We start from the raw sequence: 20,809 nt of genomic DNA, 5'->3' as shown, positions 1-20,809 counted from the left end.
AAATATACACACACACATATACATATATTATATTAAAAGTCTTATATATATACATAAAGCAATACATTTCATACAAATAAATTATAATAACTAAAATAAGTATATATTAAAAATATAAATTGTTGATCAATTTCATGCTTCCTTACAGAAAACACACACACACACACACACACACACACACACACACACACACACACACACACACACACACACACACACACACAGTATTTATATATACACATAATTATTATATCAAAAATCCTATATATACAGTAGTGTATATATACATACATATACACACATGGACATACATGTATGTATACATATGTATACAGACACACACACATATATATATATATATATATATATATAGTCTTATTTACTTGTCATCAAATTAAGCGTGACATGGTAGGCTAATACGCAAAAATTTCAGAATGACTCAGTCATGCTCTTGCTAATACCAGCACCTACTTCTATTCAAATACAAACACACACACGCACACGCACACACAAATACGTACTGAGAGCTGTGGCACAGCATGATGTACAGATATCAAGGTCGTCCCTTCATTGCCTTGCTTGTAAACAATAAAGTAAGCTACTATTATCTGTAAACTATCTCTATTAATGTAACATTTACCAGACATATACAAATGAAGTATATAAATGAAGATGCGTAGGAGGTGAAGGATAAAAAACACGTTTCAGTAATCACGGTCATGGGAATTGGGGTTTGCCTCTAGGAATGTCTAGTGCTGATCACTTCTGGGAAACAAAAGTGCATTGTGATTCATGACATTCAAACATTGACAATAGCATGGAGCAGTGTTTTTATCTGGTCCACCGATAATTAACTGAGAACCGCTCTGTGCTGCTGGGAACACCCTCAATGTCCTTGAGAAAATGACTTTGCGTGCTGAATACATGCAGACACCTGCACAGGCACTAGTGAGCAGACGCCAACCGGTACAGCAAGAAGACCTGATAAATGTTGATGAAACAAGCCCTTTGGGTCAAGTGCAGACATTTCCATTTCCTCTTTATTTCCTGCGGGAAAGCGCCATTGACCATGATGTCTACGCTCGTCCGGCAATGCTGATTTATGTCTGTGTGCTGTCAATTATGCTTGAGTGACTCAGATGCTAGTGCTTCTTTGGGGATGCCCTTGCTCTGGATTACAGAGGAGCTCCCTATTGCCAATGTGATGGGAACTCCAGGTCACAGCTGATGTGATTGCAAGCTCCTTAAAGGAAACATAAGCCACTCTAACCTAACCAGTAATCCATTTAACACAATACAGAACAGATGCACCACTCCTGACAAGACAAACATGCACATTTCATATCACAGACAGGACTTTCCCTTGGTTTTGCAATGAGCTAGTGATATTTTCTCCCATATATCCCACCCCTAAACTGAAACCTCAAACAAGGCTTCCTGCATTTTGGTTTCCCAACAATGTAGGGTTTTACTGACCTTATGAGGACATTTGGTCCTCAAAACATAGGCAAAACCTCATGCACACACACATTGAACAGCAAAGGTAACTAAGCAAGTATTCTCAGTTTACTTTAACAGTCTCTCCTTATTTGAGGCTAAACAAGACCTATACACGTGAACAATGACCATTGTTTACATGTATGTTATTTTCCATTCTGGATGACTTTACTCAGAAAAAGACTAAGTAAGTTTAAGTAATATTGGAGATCGAGAGTAATTAACTTATTGTCATTCATCCCCCTTTCAGAATCTGCTAATTATTTTGTTAATTATTTTACCAAAATAAGAGGGATCATACAAAATGCATGTTATAGTTTATTTAGTACTGACCTGAATAAGATATTTCACATAAATGAGATGTATACATAAAGTCAAGTCCACAAAAGAAAATAATAGTTGAATTTATAAAAACGACCCGGTTCAAAAGTTTACATCCCTTTGATTCTTAATATTGTGTTCTTACCTAAATGATAAAATGTGATGAAAGCTGCGCTTTTTTGTTTAGTGATAGTTATTCATGAGTCCCTTGTTTGTCCTGAACAGTTAAACTGCCTGCTGTTCTTTAGAAAAATCCTTCAGGTCCCTCAAATTCTTTGGTTTTCCAACATTTTTGTGTATTTGAACCCTTTCTAACAATGACTTTATGATTTTGAGATTCATCTTTTTACACTGAGGACAACTAAGGGACTCATATGCAACTATTACAGAAGGTTCAAACGCTCACTGATGCTCTAGAAGGAAAAACATGCATTGAGAGCCAGGGGGTGAAAACATTTGAACAGTAAGGAGATGTGTACATTTTTCTTATTTTGCCTAAATATCATATTTTTTTTCATTTAGTACTGCACTTCCATGGCTATAGAAGATACTTACATGTTTCCCAGAAGACAAAATAAGTTAAATTTACCCTGATATTCAAATTCAGAAAGTTTTCACCCCCAGGCTGTTAATGCATTATGTTTACAGTATTAAATAAACAATAACATGCATTTTGTATGATTACTTTTATTTTGGTAGAATAATGAACATTTTGCAGATTCTAAAAAGGGGATGTAAACTTTTGACCTCAACTGTATATCTATACACAAACACATCTAATTTATAGAGGGTTTGCATTTACAGTTACCCTGATGTGCGGCCATATTGACGATACTCGGATGTAAACAACAGCCTGGATTGCACGGTTAATGTACTACTGAATACGTTGTTTTGCTAATTTACGCTGTCTAAACAACGAATAACTTGTGTGGAAGCTGCTAAATCATATAAAGATGGATATAGTAAGCAGGAAAGGGCGCAATATTTTGACAAATTAAAGTTAATAGGTGGTAAAGATACGTTCAAGCAATATTAATTAAGATATTAGCCTAATATTTCACCTACCTGACCTGAAATGATAAGCACAAACTCAAATGTTGTCAAGATTCTTGCCCTGAAAATCCTGGTTCAGTTTGGCCAACCACAAACGCCTTTTGTTCCTCAGACAGTTTTTTGCACTATTCTACTTGATTTGTTATAATGTTTGGCAGCCTAGTACTCCAAATGTTTTTCCTGGTCTGACCGATTCATACAGCCCAAAACATGAGAATATTTGACCATTTTCAGCAGCAATAATCAGTAAAATATGCAAGTTTGGTTCGTTTCAGTGGCATTGTTTATGTTCAGTGCTGCCAATATGGCCGCCAGGCCACCTCCGATTTTGAGAAAGTAAAATATTGGCCAAAAGTTTGTCAAACATAATGCATTTACATGACACTTATATAATCAAAACATGACCCAGTTCTCATTAATATCACAACAGACTGGATGTAAACACTGTCAATCATGCAGAACTGACAACTAGTTACTAGTTACATTTACTGCCTAGAGTTTTTCTTTCCTAAAGAATATGTCATGCATAGAGGCAGGGGAAACTGGTCACCGCCATTTTAGAGTAGAACATAGAAAACTTTGACGCTGAAAGAAGTCACTTATTGTGCAGTAGTATGTAAATCTTGGTACAGATAATAAATCTAAATTTGTTATCTAATTTGTTATTTATGAAAAGCATTTCAAAATGAAATCTTAGGCTACTCCATTACTCTAGTGCGATGTGCAAGTCAAGTAGACCTAATGTCACTGCGCGTTCTAGCCCTGCCCTGATGCATCAAATTTGCTGGAACGCAAGACATATGTCGCGGTTTGGAGTCAGAGGAGCTCGTTCTGGAGAAATTTCACCAAGGGAGTTCCCTCCTCCTATCAAGACAAGGAAGAGGCCGGGCGGGTAGTCTCGGTCAACCCCATTCCCTCCCTCCTCCCCCCTTGCAGCTCCACGGGGACGCGCGCTGGGGGATCCGATGACGTCACAATCACACTGACACACACGCGCGCAGATTCTCTCTCTACTTCTCCCTCTCTCGCTTTACTATTCTGGGAAGCGACGCTAGGAATAACCCCGTATGTCCCCCCCAGCCGGTCGCGAATCCCCAGCCGAAGCGGACTAACTCACTTTCATCTCTTCCTGAAGCAAAGACGCACTACATTGTACTCCAACACCTGGCTTCTGCAGCGTTGTCGTTGCGTCACAACTCGAGTTGAACTGATATTTTGTGTCAGTCAGAGCTGGAAGCGACAGTGGCGTTTGCATGAGGCGTTTGACACTCTTTTGGAATGGTGTGGGCGGCTTTGAAAACGTTTTACCGGTAAGTTCTGGTCTTGTACACCTTGTTCTTAGCATGTCAGGGAGTGACATTCGTTTGAAAGCGAGATTAAGGATAAATGAGTTGCGGATGGGTCTCCTCCGCTTATTGGGACATGTGGGGAATACCCCGTTTGCTTGGTTGGAGATAGTGAATATTGCGTAATATCCTAAGGAATTTGCACGGCTGCTGCGAAAAGTGACATGGATGACTATCTTGAGGGCGACTGTCGTTAATGTTGAAGGGTTTGTGTTATTGTAGAGGGTTTATTTTTTCAGCATGGGTAATGTTGTGATCTGTATTTTCATGTACACACCGCCTGTGAGCGTGTATGTGTGTGAGCAGGAGAGAAGGTGGGTGGGACTTTGGCTCGTTCCGGGAATGTTCCATGACGCGCTCTCAGTCAGTGAAGGGCCCCTTTAGGGAGACTCTCGACACGCGATTGTTGCTCAATTCAGATGGCACCTGCTATTTACAGCTTTCCAAATTGACAGATCTAAAACTGTATTTCATCTTTTTGTTATTTTGCATACACACACACACACACACACACACACACACACACACACACACACACACACACACACACACACACACACACACACACAATTTTACATTTTTAATTTGTATATACCTCTATATTGCAACCAGAAGTATAACCATTAAATATTTATCTATACATTCTAGGTCATATATAGCTTTGCTATATATGCTATATATTCCAAAATATACAATGGAGCAGTATTTTGCTTTAATGCTTTATATTGATGTCATTTTGAGGTCTTTTGGTCATTTACATCTATGCAGACATGTTAATCCAAAGTGACCTACAGGTGCACATTCACACCTTTTTTTTAATCAGTTCTTGCTTTCGCTGAAAATCGCACACACGACCTTGGCATTATTAGCACCTTGCTTTACTGTTTGAGCTACAGGAAAGTATTTTTGTGAAAATGCTTACTGCTCTGTTCTTTAGTGATTCATATAAGATACTATGTATTGTATATCTGGTTATGTAACTAACAAGTAAGCACACCAGTAGAGACAGGGTCAAGGGTGTAGCCAAGTATTTACAACCCATCAGGCAAATTAGTTTATTTGACTATGCCAAATAGATGAGCCAGTGCCCTTTGCACTGGCTTGATATATATGTCCAGTGCGATGCATAAACACACCCACAGTATCTCTTCCTGACACTGACATATGATACATAAACATCATTTTGTTTTCCATCACCTGGGTTCTATCCATCAAGAAGCAACAGACAGAGCTGGAGGTTTGACAAATGTCCTTACGCATTTTTTCCACAACAGAATCAATCACATCGATTCCGTGTTGAGCTTTGACACATCTAGGCTTTCTGGCAATTTATTTGTAATTGTTTCTGATGGAAAGTCGCTTTTAAAGGTAAACTGACCCACCTTATGTTCTCACTTTAAACACACGCACACACATTTATGATTCACCTCTCGAAGTGGCTTTCATTCAGTAATGCCAACATAAACAAATGGGTTCCTGGAATTAGGGAAGCATATTCAAAGGCTTCGAATTCTTAAGTGCCACTTTGATGGAAAATTCAACAAGCTTTCCTTGTGACAGCCTGTTCCCTGGTGCAAGTCGAACCATTAAATGCAGAGAACCCTCAGCACAAATTTAGGAAGGCAAAGGTCACTCTCCAGCACTTAGTCATTGGCTACAGAGGGCACTGGCTCCAAATCTTTTTAATTGGATCAAGGTCTCTGGTACGTCTTTTTCACAATGGAGTATGTTTTATAAGAAAATACTATTTCAGTCTTTCAATTTCACTGTTAGTTCAATGTGTTACTTGCGCTTTCATTGTAACTATTTGTGAAATTTACTAGCAACTTCTAAAAGTAATAATTGTTTCTACACCAAACTGCATGCATTTACCATATGCTTTCATCCAGAGCTTTTGCATTCAAAGTATACATTTAATCACTTGAACCAATGACCTTGGGGTTGCTTGTGGCATGCTTTGCTGTTTAAGGTACAGGAAAACTGTCATGCACCAGTTGTGGTTAAATGCTAAATTGTGCAGCGGACGACTTTTTTTTTTTTTTTTGAGTGCATGATGAGGGGAAGGATTTGTTCTCATGGTGCTGGTATGGAAGGAAACAGTTGAGGCATATCACCGCTTACACAGTGTGACAGAATGGATGCCAGCATCTGGGTTGTGCTTTTCCACCTGTTGCTTCAGGTTACATAATTGGATTTCTGCTTGAGAATACAAGGTTAAGAAGAAAAACAGCTATCTGGGGTAGCCACATACTTGAGGCAGATTCATTTTAGAAGACAATCAGAGATGATTGGTGGAGGTGTTTTTTAAAATATGGTTTTAATTTTCTAATAACATTTTGTACAGCTTTTTCAGCCAATGCTGAAAATTTCATGGCAGTGTTAAATTGAATCCGGGAGGAATCTGCATGTGTGTGTTGTAATCCTGAGGCCGTCTTGAGAGTGTCAAGATGAGCCGGCGTCTGTGTTGACACCTCGCCAGAGTGCGAATGCTGCGCGTGACGTCCTCGCTCGCTTCAGCTGCACAACAGGAAATACTCACGGCCTCCCCTCCTTCCTGCTTTGAAAAAGAGGTAGTCGCTCGTTCGTACTCACTCTCCTGCCCTTCTTTTCTTTCGTTTTCTGCAGCAGCAGGGCAAGGCGAGACCTATTTTAATGCCTGCAGCCATCGCCGTGGCTGACGCCTCCTTCGGACCGTCCGGCCAATCAGAGAGCAGCTGCTTATGCCGAAGAAACATGATCGTTTTTTTCACTCTTTTGCTCCTTTCTCTGAGCAAGTGAAGGTAGCTGGAGTGGGAGCAACCAAAAGAAAGAGTGTGTGCGGGAGGGAGGGAGGAGGGAGAGAGAGAGTAAGGGAGAGTGAGAGAGAGAAGGCTGCAGACAGCGGTAGGGAAATAGCTTCTCGCACAGAACGTGAGCGAATGGTGATTGTACAGGCTTGCGCGACTGCCACAGCAGAGAGGAAGGAGGTTCGGAGCCCCTGAGGAGCAGAAGGATGCCATGTCAGGTGAGCAACTGACCCAGGAAGGGAGAGATAGTAGGGGGGCAGTGAAAAAAAATGAGAATGAAAGTAAAGAAATGCTGGTTGTGTTGTGGTTTCTTTCTGCTTTGCTGCTTGTTTTTAAGTCCTATATGGAGTCAGGCTGAAGTGACAGCTGGTTAGCAGGCATTGACAGGAGATCTGACCTGAAGTTTACTAGCTTACGAGAACAAGTTTGACATACCTCTGCTGATCATGTGTAGTGATTAAATACTTCTGCCTTGTCCGATTATAGATGGGTTGTGCACTAGATGACTTGGCATAATGAACACTGCTGCACATTTTTTGTTGGTGTGTATGTGCTTTAATAAAACCAGTGTTGCATGCACTAATGACATTATCTTTTCTCTTTCTAAACAGGGTGTGTGAGGAGGGTGTGTACCTGGATTAGATTCCCGGGACCGTCAAGACAAGAAAACCAAACACTGGGTACAGTATGTTTAAGATGTGTTTGAGATATTGTGCCAAAACCCTGTCGGTCTGCATAAATTTGTCCAGGTGTTTATGTTATGCTCGCTGCTGCATCAATCAGAAGTTCGTTCAGTGGTGACGTCATCGGTTTCTGTGTTTGCAAAAGCATCTCCAGAAATGTTCGCGCGAGGGTGTGTTACTCGAAACCTATCGCGCTTTTTTTAAACTGCAGTTTCCGAGCTTTGTTAATAGGGCTGAATAATTAATAAGCAGGTAATTGAGTTGGGCTAATTATTCATTATAAGAATGATGAATACCATCGCCGATTTGGGAAGTATTTCTCGCCTCTCATTATTTTCAGTCACTTTTGATGAACTTGCAGTCAACTTTGTTCAGGGTTGAGTTCGAGATAACAAAGAGAACGAATATGTGGGACTCGAATCGAAAAGAGGAAGCGAAAATAGTGAAAGTAGAACAAACTTTCTGATCTATTTTAGAATGTAGCCATCTTCAGTGAATGCATTGTTTTGCTGGAGGTTTTTGAGGTAGCCCTGATGTACTGTATATGTTCACTCCTTTTGTAGGCCAGACCTCTTCTGTTTTTCTTTCTTTCGGTCTCCCTCAGCCATATGCTCGGGATACAAAGAGCTGTTTGTGACTGTACATAGTTTTCACTGTAAAAATAGACATATAAAACGGTGATAACCATCAGGCACAAGCCTGCCAGTGGATCAACAAAATTGAGGCACCAGTAAATTGTATAAAGCTACGTGTGTTGGTTGATTCAGGGTGTGGTGCCGTCACGTGTGTTTGTCAATGTGGAGTTCGGTGGTTAGCACTGGGCCGTAGGTAGAGTGTGAACTGTTGTGTCTGTCTGGACTAGAGTACTGTGGGTGGCGAATGTTGATCCATGCCTGAAGCCGTCTGGTGATGTAACCACAGTTTGCTTGAGGTGATAAAACAGGCAAGTCGTTGAACTTTTCTGTTTGTGTTTAGTCTGTAAAGTTCAGGTAATGTTAAGCAACAAATTTACTAGTTTGGTTTTTGATGTGGAAGCCTGAGAGGGTTTGTCGTGCCAGTGTGTATCACAGTGGGTCAAATGGGATTTGATTGCTCTTGACTCCAATTGGCTACGAGTGTTGTGATGCTCCTTGCTGATTTAAGGTGACAGTAAAGTGCCTTCTGGTTATCATACGCTGTGCTAATTGGAAAAACATGCAGCCCCTGGAAGACAGACAGCTGTACAACAGTTAGGCGGTCATTGCCCTCTTCTGAGTGGCACGCATTTGCCCTTGTTTACCTCAGGGAGCGTGAGCGTGGTGGGCATGGAGAGGTCAAAAGGTCCTTCTGTCAATCATCTTCTAGCAAGGGGTGTGTTATAAGTGGGTCAAAATGACAAAGGTGATGAGCGGAGCTTATAATGCCAAATAATATGTGACCCAGGACTACAAAACCAGTCATAAGGGCTGAATAAATAACCTTAGCATTAATGTATGTATTGTTAAGATACGATACAACTATTTGAAAATCTGGTATCTGAGGGTGCCAAAAAAATCTAAATATTGCGAAAATCACCCTTAAAGTTGTCCAAATGAAGTTCTTAGCAATGCACATTACTAATCAAAATCAAGTTTTGATATATTTATGGTAGAAAATGTGCAAAATATCTTCATGGAACATGATCTTTACTTAATATCATAATGATTTTTGGCATAAAAGAAAAATCTATAATTTTGACCCATTGTATTTTTGGCTATTGCTACACATACCCGTGCTACTTAAGACTGGTTTTGTGGTCCAGGGTCACATGATAACTTGAAAACTGGTGTGCTGAGTCTTCTGATGCAAAGCCGTTTGATTTGATTCAGATATTCTGATTTATTTGGGGATATTTCAGTGAAAACATCCATTTCGCTTGCAAAAAAAGAAACTTTGTTAATGCTGTTAAAGGAATAGTTCATCGAAAAATAGAAATTCTGTCATTAATTGCTTACCCTTATGTCGCTCCAAACCCATAGGACTTTCTTTCATCTTCAGAACACAAATTAAGATATTTTTGATGAAATTTGAGAGCTTTCTGACCCTAAATAGACAGCAATGCAAATACCACATTCAAGTCCCAGAAAGGTAGTAAAGACATTGTTAAAATACAAAATAGTCCATGTGACATCAGTAGTTCAACTCTAATTTTATGAAGCTACAAGAATAATTTTTGTGCATAAAGAAATAAAAAAAATAACAGCTTTATTCAACAAACAAAGGTCTCTGCCGTCATTTGTTGATTAATCGTTCTACACTGGTTAGTACACACTGTACATCACATAACAAATTTTGACTGATGTTTTAGCCTGTTATTGTCATCAGCATGTCAGCTTTGGCATTTGAGTGCGTGTTACTAAAATGACTTTTGCTTGAGTAAATAATGCTAAGGCATTTTGAGAAATATTTTCAAACATTCTTTGGAAATCACATTCCTGTGACGTTAGTGCCACCCGTGAATACCAGTTGAACTTTTGACCAGCGCAAGCAACAGTCCAGTAATGACAAGTCAGCCATTATGACTAATACTTACAGGCAATCCGTGCACCTGTTAGTGTTTTTCAGCTCAACGTGGCAAGGAGGATTTTTGTTATGGATTACCTTTCAGAAAGTGGTTGCGGTCAGGGCATCACCTGACCTCTGTGTGTATATGTAGGTGTTTGTCCCTATAGTGCATGACACTTTTTACCCTATCGAGGGGCTGTCAGGTCAGGCATTTTCCGTTCAAGGCAAAAAGGTCAGAGCTGCCAATGCAGTGACCGCAGTTCTCTGGAGAGAGACGTGTTTCCTGTCTTACAGCTCTTTAATGTTTAAAGTCAATTAGTCTGTGACAAAAAAAACCTTGATTGTAGCCAACTCGCAACGCAGGCTGTTTGAAATCTCTTTGAATGGTCTTCAGGTGCACATTCTGTCCCACATACAGAGAAAGCAATGAACAACTTGTGTAAGGAGAGTGAGTGATTGAACTATTTGACTCTTTTTCATCTTTTTTTTCCTGTTCAAGTCTGCAAGCATTTTTTCCATGTTCCTTGAAATGTTTGCAATTAGCTGTGTAAATTGCATGTGATGTGAATGCAAATAAGTTTGAAAAAGTTTGCAAAAAGTTTCCAAAAGTTTGTGTCTTTTAAGGATATTCTGTTTCAGATAAATCAACAGCATTTGTGGGATAATGTGGATTTAAAATGGCAAATGCAAATGAGGAACTGTTTTTGGATGATTTAAAAGCAGAAATGTGTAGCTTATGATTTTCAAAAAGCATTCCAGCATTCTATATTATTTAAGCTGTTAAGTTGTATATACTTTTTATATGGGAAATTTGATTTGACTTTACACTGGAAAAAAAATGATTAAGTGTATATTAGATTTTTTTTTAGAACACTAAATTGTTCATATTGTTCATGTGTTCATGTGCACACTGTTTATGTCCTTTGGTAATTATATAGAGTTTGGCCACTTTTTGGTGATGTTTTTGGGGTTTATTATTATTATTAATAATAATAATAATAATAATAATAATAATTTATTTTTATTATTATTATTTTACAGTGAAATTACAATAGTAATATTTCCTACTTTGTTTTTATTCAATCTTTGTTTTAAGAAATCTTTTATAATAATGATTATTATTATTTTACAGTTAAATTGCAATAATAATATTTCCTACTTTGTTTTAATTCAATCTTTGTTTTAAGAAATATTTTTTAAATAATAATAATAATAATAATTTATTTTACAGTGACATTACAATAGTAATTTTCCAACTTTGTTTTTGTTCAAGGTTTGTTTTAATAAATATTTTAATAATAACAATAATAATTATAATTATTATTATTTTACAGTGAAATTACAATAGTAATATTTCCTACTTTGTTTTTATTCATTCTTTTTTTAAGAAATATTTTTTTAAATAATAATAATAATAATAATTTATTTTACAGTGACATTACAATAGCAATTTTCCAACTTTGTTTTTGTTCAAGCTTTGTTTTAAGAAATATTTTAATAATAATAACAATAATAATAATAATAATAATAATAATAATAATAATAATAATTTGTATTATTATTTTACAGTGAAAATACAATAGTAATATTTCCTACTTTGTTTTTATTCATTCTTTTTTTTAAGAAATATTTTTTTAAATAATAATAATAATAATAATAATAATAATAATAATTATTATTATTATGTTACAGTAAATTACAATAGTAATATTTTCTTCTTTGTTTTTTTTCAATTATTATTTTAATAAATATTAAAAATAAATAATAATAACAATAACATTTACAATACAGTAAGAATTGCAATAATAATATTTCCTAATTTGTTTTTACTCAATATTTGTTTTTAACAAATATTTAAAATAATAATAATAATAATTTAAAAATGTACAGATAAAAAACCTAAGAAATGTTACTATTGTATTGTCACTGTAAAATAAAAAACACAAGTAACAACAATCATTTTATTACGTATCATTTCTTAATTTTTAAATGTTAAACCATCAAACTTAATATTGATTAAAATGTTTGCAGGGAGATTCATTTTTACAGTGTGCACTATGAAACTCCATCTCTCAGTCATAGTGTGTAGGTACTGTAGTACAGCATAATTTACCCAGATGCACTGCCTGTTTACAGTTCCTTTATGCCATCTGATATCACTTAAACCCTTCCTTGATACATTTAGTCATCCATTAGCCCTTAAGTGGAGGAGGTGGTCTAATACGGGCGATCGACTTAGTAAAACACACGGCGCAGCAAAAACACTACGCATGATGATTATACGAATCTTTCCCTGTCAGCAGTTGCGCGTATCATGCTAATGGAGGATCTCGCTCATCAGAAGAGCACGGCCTCCCTGATATACAACGCTGAGAGGACTGCTTACGATCTGAACCACGGCAGGGGTTCCAGGTCGCACCGACGGCTCGAGGAGGTTGAGGGAAACGAGAGCTATCGGTCAGCCTAGAGCTTTTGTATGAAACCCGCCGAAGAAGACAATGCACAAAAGCCCCCTAAAGCAGCAACACATACTCTGTTACTATGGGAACCTATCAGAACTGTGCTTTGTCCTTGACGGAATCAGATGGATAGAGAAGCTGTATTAGTGGAGCTCAGAAGAGAGAGAAACACACAGAGAGCGAAGAATAAAAGCAGGAAGCAGCATGAATGGAGATACAGTACGTCTGCTCTCGAGTGAATTTCAACACGGCGGGAGACTCTTGACCCTCAACCCTTGCTCTGATTGATCTGTCCGTATCGATTCGGTACATTAAGAATTTATTATGCCGCTAGACATGTCACTAGATTACATGAGTGCTTTGCTGACTAATTAGGTAACAGCAAAAAAGACAACCGTGTATTGGGTTTGAAGAAACAAAGGTTCTGCACACATAAAGAATGAAGCACATGGCGCACAGGGACCAAAAACTAGTCTCATCTTTCCCAAGCAGAACAATAGTATGTGCAGGTGTTTCATCTGATCAGAAATAGAGCACCCACCCACCCACACACACATACAGTTATACAAAGACACGCGGAAACTCGTACGTACGCACCAACGAGCACACACATACCTCCTCATTCACCTAAACCGTTTACGAGCAACCACGCATGCAGTGCACCTTTCTCTAACAAACAGTGCTGCGTTAGATACAGTGTCTGTGGGTCGGAAAATAAGTTAACGGAGTTGTTACCCAAAAATGAAAATTCTGTCGTCATTTACTCACCCTCTTGTAGTTCCAAACCTTTGACTTTCTGTCTTCCATGGAACACAAAAGGCGATATTTTAGCGACTAATGTCTGGGTCACAGTTAAAATGAATGGGATCTGGAGCTTTCAAGCTTTAAAAAAACACAAAAGCACCTTAAAAACGATTGTAAATATCATTCATACAAGTAGTCCATGCAACTTGTGTGCAATATTCGAGAGTCTAGAGAATTACATTTGTTATTATTCACAGATTTTTCTTCCAATCCTATTGGAGCAAATAGAAGCACACAATTTGTATTACGTTTACTAAGGATGCACCAAAATGAAATGAAGCTGAAGCTGAACAAAATTAAACACAATTTTTCGGGTTTTTCTACCATCAATTTTTTTCACCATTGCATAAATTAAATAGTCAAAAAGTGATTTTTACAATTTTGTCTTGCTTTTCCAAAAAAAAAAAAAAAAATCATTTACAAAACAACAATTTAAAAATATTTACTTAACACTAAACATTTTTAACATTCTAGTAGACATTATAGCCTACCAACAAAGCACAATTTAACTTGAAATTAATAAGTTAGTAAAATAATATTCTTTGGCCATTTTTATTAATAGAGTAATGATTGTTGTCATTATTTTTGTCTTACTTTATTTTATTTTACAGGACAACAGTAAAATTACAATGCTAACATTTATGAATGTTGACTTTTATTTTGGGTGGAAACCCACAAGAAGATCTCAGTACTACTTTTTGTTGACAGGAGCAGATTTATGTATGATATTCATCAGGCAGATTTTCCTTGCGCTTTGGACTTTGAACCCTGCCTTACAAGTTTGTGCGGAGCTGACAGAATTCATACAATTTGTGTTATATAACATAACGTTCTGTAGTTTATTTACTAATGGTCTAAAGGCCATTTCACGATTTCAGTTATCATACAGTAACCAGCAACAATCCTCCCTTTCTCTTCTCATCAAAGGCATGCGATGCGATACTAAACAGTCTCTCGCTGTTGGTGCTTGTAATGATTTTTGCGTCTTTCTCGGACAGTTTTAAATGCTTCCACTGCCGACATGTTTGCTGCGTTGGTGCGTGCCTCTATTTGATCGCATCACGTCATTGTTCGGTATAATTTATTCAGCCTTTTCACTTGCTGGACATTCTGTGCATCCCTAATGTTTACCACTACAGAAGTTTACTCAACTGTAGCTTTGTTTCCATCAAGCTATTTTTATGCGCATTTTGAAGTAAAAAAAAAAATCCCTTAATTAGAAAAAAAATGTTTTTGCGCTCGCTTGAGATGTTTTTTGACTTGTGCGAAAAAGATTTCATGCGAATAATGGGAGAATGCATTTGCTGAATAAATTCCCCCATTTGTGCATTAAAAAAAGTGATGTGTCCGATGAGATTTTGACTAATGTCTGGGTCACTGTGCAGTTTAAATGTATGGGAACTGGAGCTTTCAAGCTTTAAAAAACACTTGTATCATCCATACAAATACTCCATACACCTTGTGTGCTATATTCGAGAGTCTAGAGACTTACATTTATTATTCACTGATTTTTCTTCCAATCCTATTGGAGAAAATGTGAGCTCAAAAATGTAATTACATTTACCACTATAGAAGTTTACTCAACTGTTTCCATCAAGGTGTTTTTATGCACATTTTGAAGTATCACATCAGAAATGAGTGATGGAAGCACCAAATTTTAAAATAAATCCCTTAATTTTGACTTGTGCGAATAATGGGAAATGGAAATGCAGAATAAATTTGTCCATGTGCATCAAAAAAGTTTGTTTTTACTCAATCTTTGTTGCAATGGCAATGGCTGCATTTATTGTGCTTCGTCTGCTCACTCTGCGGCGCAAGAGATTTATTATATATGAAAATGATATTTGGTGGCTGCTCCTTTTTCTTGGTGATATTCATCGCCAGTTTATCAAGAAGTGATGATTTTGTTTTCTTTGTCTTGTTGGATGGAAACTCCTTTTTTGCAAATGTTTTTGCGCATAAGTTAAATTTGCATCTTTGGATGGAAACCCAGCTACTGATGACTTCTGCTTCCGGGAACCCCAGAAATGTAAAAAAGGTCCTTTAAGGCAGTAAATTGAACTTAAACAAGCAGATCAGTCTGATTCATGAACCAGCATGGATTTGTTTACTGGGTCCACCAATTCATTGAACAGATTTGATTCAAAAGAATCATTTGTTAATGAATCGGGCATTACTTCTCTCATAAACTCTCATGAACATGCAGAGTTTGGGCATATGTGAAGGTTTTTAGCGAATAACAATATTCAGTTGTTCTCCATACTAATTGCTATGCTTGTAAAATAGTGCATTAGCCATATGGACCATTTTGGACTCCATTTACTTTATTTATATTGAAAGAAAGTTATGACCTTAGTGAGTAGATGATGACAGATTTACCATTTTTAGTCTGAATTCTCCCTTTAAATAACACAATTTGGGGCCTGTTTTACTGCCAGGCTGTACTGCCAGGTCACATTGATGACTTCAGGTTGAGGGAAACTAGAGCTATCGGTCAGCCTGGATGTTTTGTATGAACCCCGCCAAAGAAGATGCACAAAACCCCTCTAAAGCAGCAAAACATACAACTTTTGTGCTATAGATTTTAGAGTCCTTGAGATTTACATTTATGTTATTACTCACTGATTTTTCTTCCAATCCTATTGGGTCAAGTGGAAACACAAAAATTGCATTACGTTTACCACAATAGAAGTTTACTCGACTATGATGACTTCTGGTTTTGTTAACTGGCTCAACCGATTTGATTCAAAAGAATAATTTGTTCATGAATCAGGCATGGCTTCTCTCATAAACCCTCATGAACATGCAGAGTTTAGGCAACTGTGAAGAATAACAACATTCAGTTGTCCTCCATTATAATTGCTGTGCTTGTAATATAGTGCATTAATTGTATGGACCATTTTGGACCCCATTCACTTTACTTATATTGAAAGAATGATCTAAAGAAAAATCGAATTTATTAAAACACCTTTTGTGTTCCACTGAACATAGAAAGTTAAAGAGGAAGACCTTATGAGGTGAGTAGATGATGACAGATTTACTATTTTTGGTTGAATTCTCCCTTTAAATAACTGTATATTGCCGCCTGTTTTACTGCCAGGCTGTACAGTAGAGACTCAGCACCTCACAGCCCCTCAGCTGTTCTATTCTTCCTCATGCCACTTCCAGATAACAGAGCATTTGAATTTGAATAGTCCAGGATTGGACAACAAGCGTGCGCGCTGTTGTTTCCTTTAGCCGGCCAGAGGCGAGGCGAGCGACGTGTGTCCGTAGGCAAAGCACATGGAAAGCAGCGAGAGAGCGAGCAGGAACTGTCCTGCCTCGCTCTCCCACACATCGCGCCGCACAGGGCGTGCAGGCAGAGCGCTGCAATACGCCCTCCTTTCGTTTCCTTCTCTTTGTCAATGCAAATCGCACACCGTCCAAAAGCTGCACCGCTGCAACGGAGCACGCTTCCTGTTTGACAAGGTGCATGTGTGAGCTTCTGCAGAGGTGGAGGGATGCGTGCTGGAGTTGAAGCCGGGCCTGTGGTTTTCATGCCCACTCAGTTGCCACATGCATGCGCGTGTGCGGGTTCTCAGCTGTCTCGATAAGGTCAGATGGTGACGGCTGTTTCTAGCATGGTATTGCATCACAGCAAGAGACCCATTACATTTGCGGCTAGAACCGGGTTCTAGTGATGCATATCTCCCTATCTCACAGACTCCCCTGTGCACCGATATCTCTCTCTCCGGATGTCAAAGGCGGACAAAGCAGCACTTATGTGACACCTCTTTAACTTAATCCTCTATTTTAATCATATCTTAATCTATTAACCCAGATGACCAGCAGAATGCATCGCTAATTTGCATGAAAATCCACCTCATGAGATTACTAACATCATTACATTACTAATACCCAGTATGCAGATTACTAGATGGATGTAAAATAGCACCAGATGGCTTTGAAATCAAGACTGTCGTCACTTTAAATTTAACATAATTGTTTTATTTGTTCACGCAATCTGTTTTAAGTCACCTACGGGCTTTTGGTTCCTTTAATGTACCCGATTTTCCAAAGAAAACGATCTTGGGCTTCTCTAGTTTTTGTGCTTTGTCTCCAATCTTTGTTGTTGATCACATATTCCTGGACGGAGGAATATGTTTATATCATATTACCGGCTAATACGTGAATCGGCTGTAATTGCTCATCATAATGACTTTTTGGCAGTGGCTTGTCAGAAAGCTGGGGAAAATAGGAAACCCTGATTGGGGGTTATTCAAGGAGAGCTCTGTTTTTACTCTGTGTAGAACAGGTGGTGAGCTGAGCTCGGTAGGATTGGTTGGCAGAGGCTGCTCGTTGACTTGGTGAGGTGGCAGCTGCGTTGAGCACTGAGCAAAAAGTAGCGCTTCCCTCCCTCCCCGCCTCACTTTCAGCACACCCACGTGCCACCCGCATGCCGAAAAGAGCTGCTCTCGCCCCACTCTCGCTGCGATGGGATGAGGGTGTAGCGAGGGGGCGGATGGGGGGAGTGTGTTGCAATCAGTGCAACGGAGAGATGAGGGAAGATTTCAGTGTAGATCAGTGTGAGTGTTCATTTTGTCGTTAAAATATATTGTTTTTTAAATGCACGTAAATGACACAGTTTTAATTAAAACCTATTGTTTACAAAAATATGTATGAGAAAAAAATACACTAGATATTGACAATGTTTGTATATTTTGTTTTTCTTGTAAACTAAAATGTATTTTTTTATTTATATTAATAATATTATTTAGTAATATTAATAACAGTATTATTATTTGTATTTATTAATAGTTTGAATGTATATATTTTTGTTTTTAAATTGTTTTAGTCATTTTGTGCTTTTGTCCTTTTTGAGAAAAAAGTCGAGAAAAATGTTTGTATATTTTGTTTAATTTAGTTTTTCTTGTAATTTTTTTTTTAATGAGATGCTGTTTAGTATTTTTTTATTAATAGTATTGTTTAGAATTATGTTAATAATATTATTTAGTAATATTATTAACAGTATTGTTTTATATCATATTATTTTATATCATTAATGTATTATTTACTATTATTTATATACGAATTTGTATTTTATATATTTAGTTTGAATTAATATATTTTTGTTTTTAAATAGTTTATTCATTTTATGTGCTTTTGGCATTTTTGAGGAAAAACTGCTAGATATTAACAGTGTGCAAACAGTGTGTCATTTCAGTATACAAAATGTTTGAATATTTTGATTTAATTTAGTTTTTCTTGCAAATTAAGATGTTTTTTATTTTTAATAGCCTTTTAGTATTATTTATATTAATAGTATTATTTAGTATTATATACTAATAGTATTATTTAGTAATATTATTAAAACTATTATTATGTATTTATATATTTTTATATATTCATTTGTATTTATTAATAGTTTAAATGTACATATTTTTAAAATTGTTTTAGTAATTTTATGTGCTTTATATCAGTTTTTTTATATTTCTATCTAGCTTTAATTTATTTTAATTTTAAAAATTTAAGTTTTTAATTTAGTTTTTCTTGTAAACTAAAATGTTATTTTTTTATTTTTAATCAGATGAAGTTTAGTATTATTTATATTAATTATATTATTTAGTACACACATTTTTGAATTTATTAATAGTTTGAAAGTACATATTTTTGAGTTTAAATTGCTTTAGTAATTTTATGTGCTTTTATTAGTTTTTTATATTACTGTCTAGCTTTAATTTTTTTGTTTAAGTTTTAGTAATTTCATTACGTAAACTTATTTCTGTTAGTTGCTAAGGCAACATTTCTAATTTTTAAATTAAACTAAATTATTGTTTAAAGTAAATTTCTATATTCTATATTAATTTATGTATTTTTTTTAACTCCAACTTTTATTACAATGCTGATTTTGTGCCTTTTTAGTCAGTAAAACAGACTAAAATTCATTATTATGAAATATCAACTGAATTCTAAGAAGGAAACTATGAAAAAAAATTGTCCCTAGTCAGTACAGGCATTTTATTCTGTGCTCAGGGGTCATTTTCACATTATTATTGTTCATTGTTTGCCCATTTTTTCAGTCTTTGTATCCAAGATTTACTTCCTCTTTCGATATTATATGCTTGATTTTTGTTCACTTACAACAGCAGTCTTACCTATCTCCTCTTTTTGAAGGTGACCTACTTCTAAGCAGGCATGGAGTATTTTCCCTATTGTGTGGTATGAAGCAGGTAATCCCTACTGTATGTCATCTGTCATCCAACACTCTTGCATATGGAGGATTTGGCCGGTGATGAGGGCTATAGAGGGGGTAGGCCACCCCCCTGCCTGCACGATGAGTGCCCTGCTGGGAATGGAGCACCTCCGACACTGGCCTGTTGGCTCATCTTCCCAGGTCATTAATCCAACATTCTGTCATTAACGGTCCCACGCTGTTCCTCAGCAGCTGTCCTTCACACTTGATATCAGCACATTCAAGTGCTTATTAAACAGAGCACAGGCTGGACAGTGTGCTTCTGTTGACACAAATGAGCGGCGGATGACACTCGGCCTCCCTGCAATCAGGAAGGGTGCTTGCGATTAATTAGCGGTGGCCTCTCCAGCTAAAGATGCAGCCAAGAGGTGCCCTAAGATGTTTGTACTCTGGTCGGGAGACTAACAACAGCACACAAGGGGATCAGGAAGTGGTTACTTAATTCTCTGTCAAACAAAATTAGGTTGCTGTGAGATTAACAGCATCTGCAATCCTTAGGAACATCAAATTGCCATCAGACAATAACCGTGCACGCTTGACCAATAGACGTTATGCGCAACATTCTTCCGGGTTCTACAAAACAGCCTTAACTACTTCCGGCCGTCCGCTACTGGTACAGCGAAGATAGGGACGTTCTAAAACACTTAACGTGAAAAACGCTTAACGTGGCTTAAAAAACGACCAGGAAACCCCAAATTTATGTCAAACCTTACTTATAACAAACACTAACTACTGTCAAAAGAATGAGCCCTTATTCCACAGATAAAGGGAATAATATCACGTTAAGCGTTTTCTCCCCCATAGAAGCCCATTATAAGGAAACAGCTTAACGTGGTTTACCTCAATAGCGATCAGGGAAGACCAAATTTATGGCAAATGTTACATATAATAAACACTTGCTGCCGTTATTCAGCTTATAAAGTAATCGCTCCCCTATTCCATTACAAAAAAAGCTTAACGTTAACGTATAATGTTACATATAATTAACACTTGCTGCTGTCAAAAGAATGAGATCTCGTTCAGCATATACAGTGAATAATATCACGTTAAGCGTTAATTATTTCACATAGAAGTCAGTTTAACGTGGACGCTTTGACGAATTGAG

The 20,809-nt window shown here is 37.1% G+C and overlaps 1 protein-coding gene across 1 annotated transcript in view; it reads left to right on the top strand.

The window, feature by feature from the left end:
• hivep2a (HIVEP zinc finger 2a) overlaps positions 1-12,676 on the top strand; it is a 26,909-nt gene extending 14,233 nt beyond the window's left edge. The window contains exon 7 of the mRNA XM_073852778.1: positions 12,510-12,676. Within this exon, the coding sequence (XP_073708879.1) occupies positions 12,510-12,676 (167 nt within the window). The remainder of the gene's footprint in view (positions 1-12,509) is intronic.
• The last annotated feature ends 8,133 nt before the right edge of the window (positions 12,677-20,809 follow it).

This window comes from Garra rufa, chromosome 13 (genome assembly GCF_049309525.1).
Source record: "Garra rufa chromosome 13, GarRuf1.0, whole genome shotgun sequence".
NCBI lineage: Eukaryota > Metazoa > Chordata > Actinopteri > Cypriniformes > Cyprinidae > Garra > Garra rufa.
This window is presented reverse-complemented; position numbering and strand designations above follow the sequence as displayed.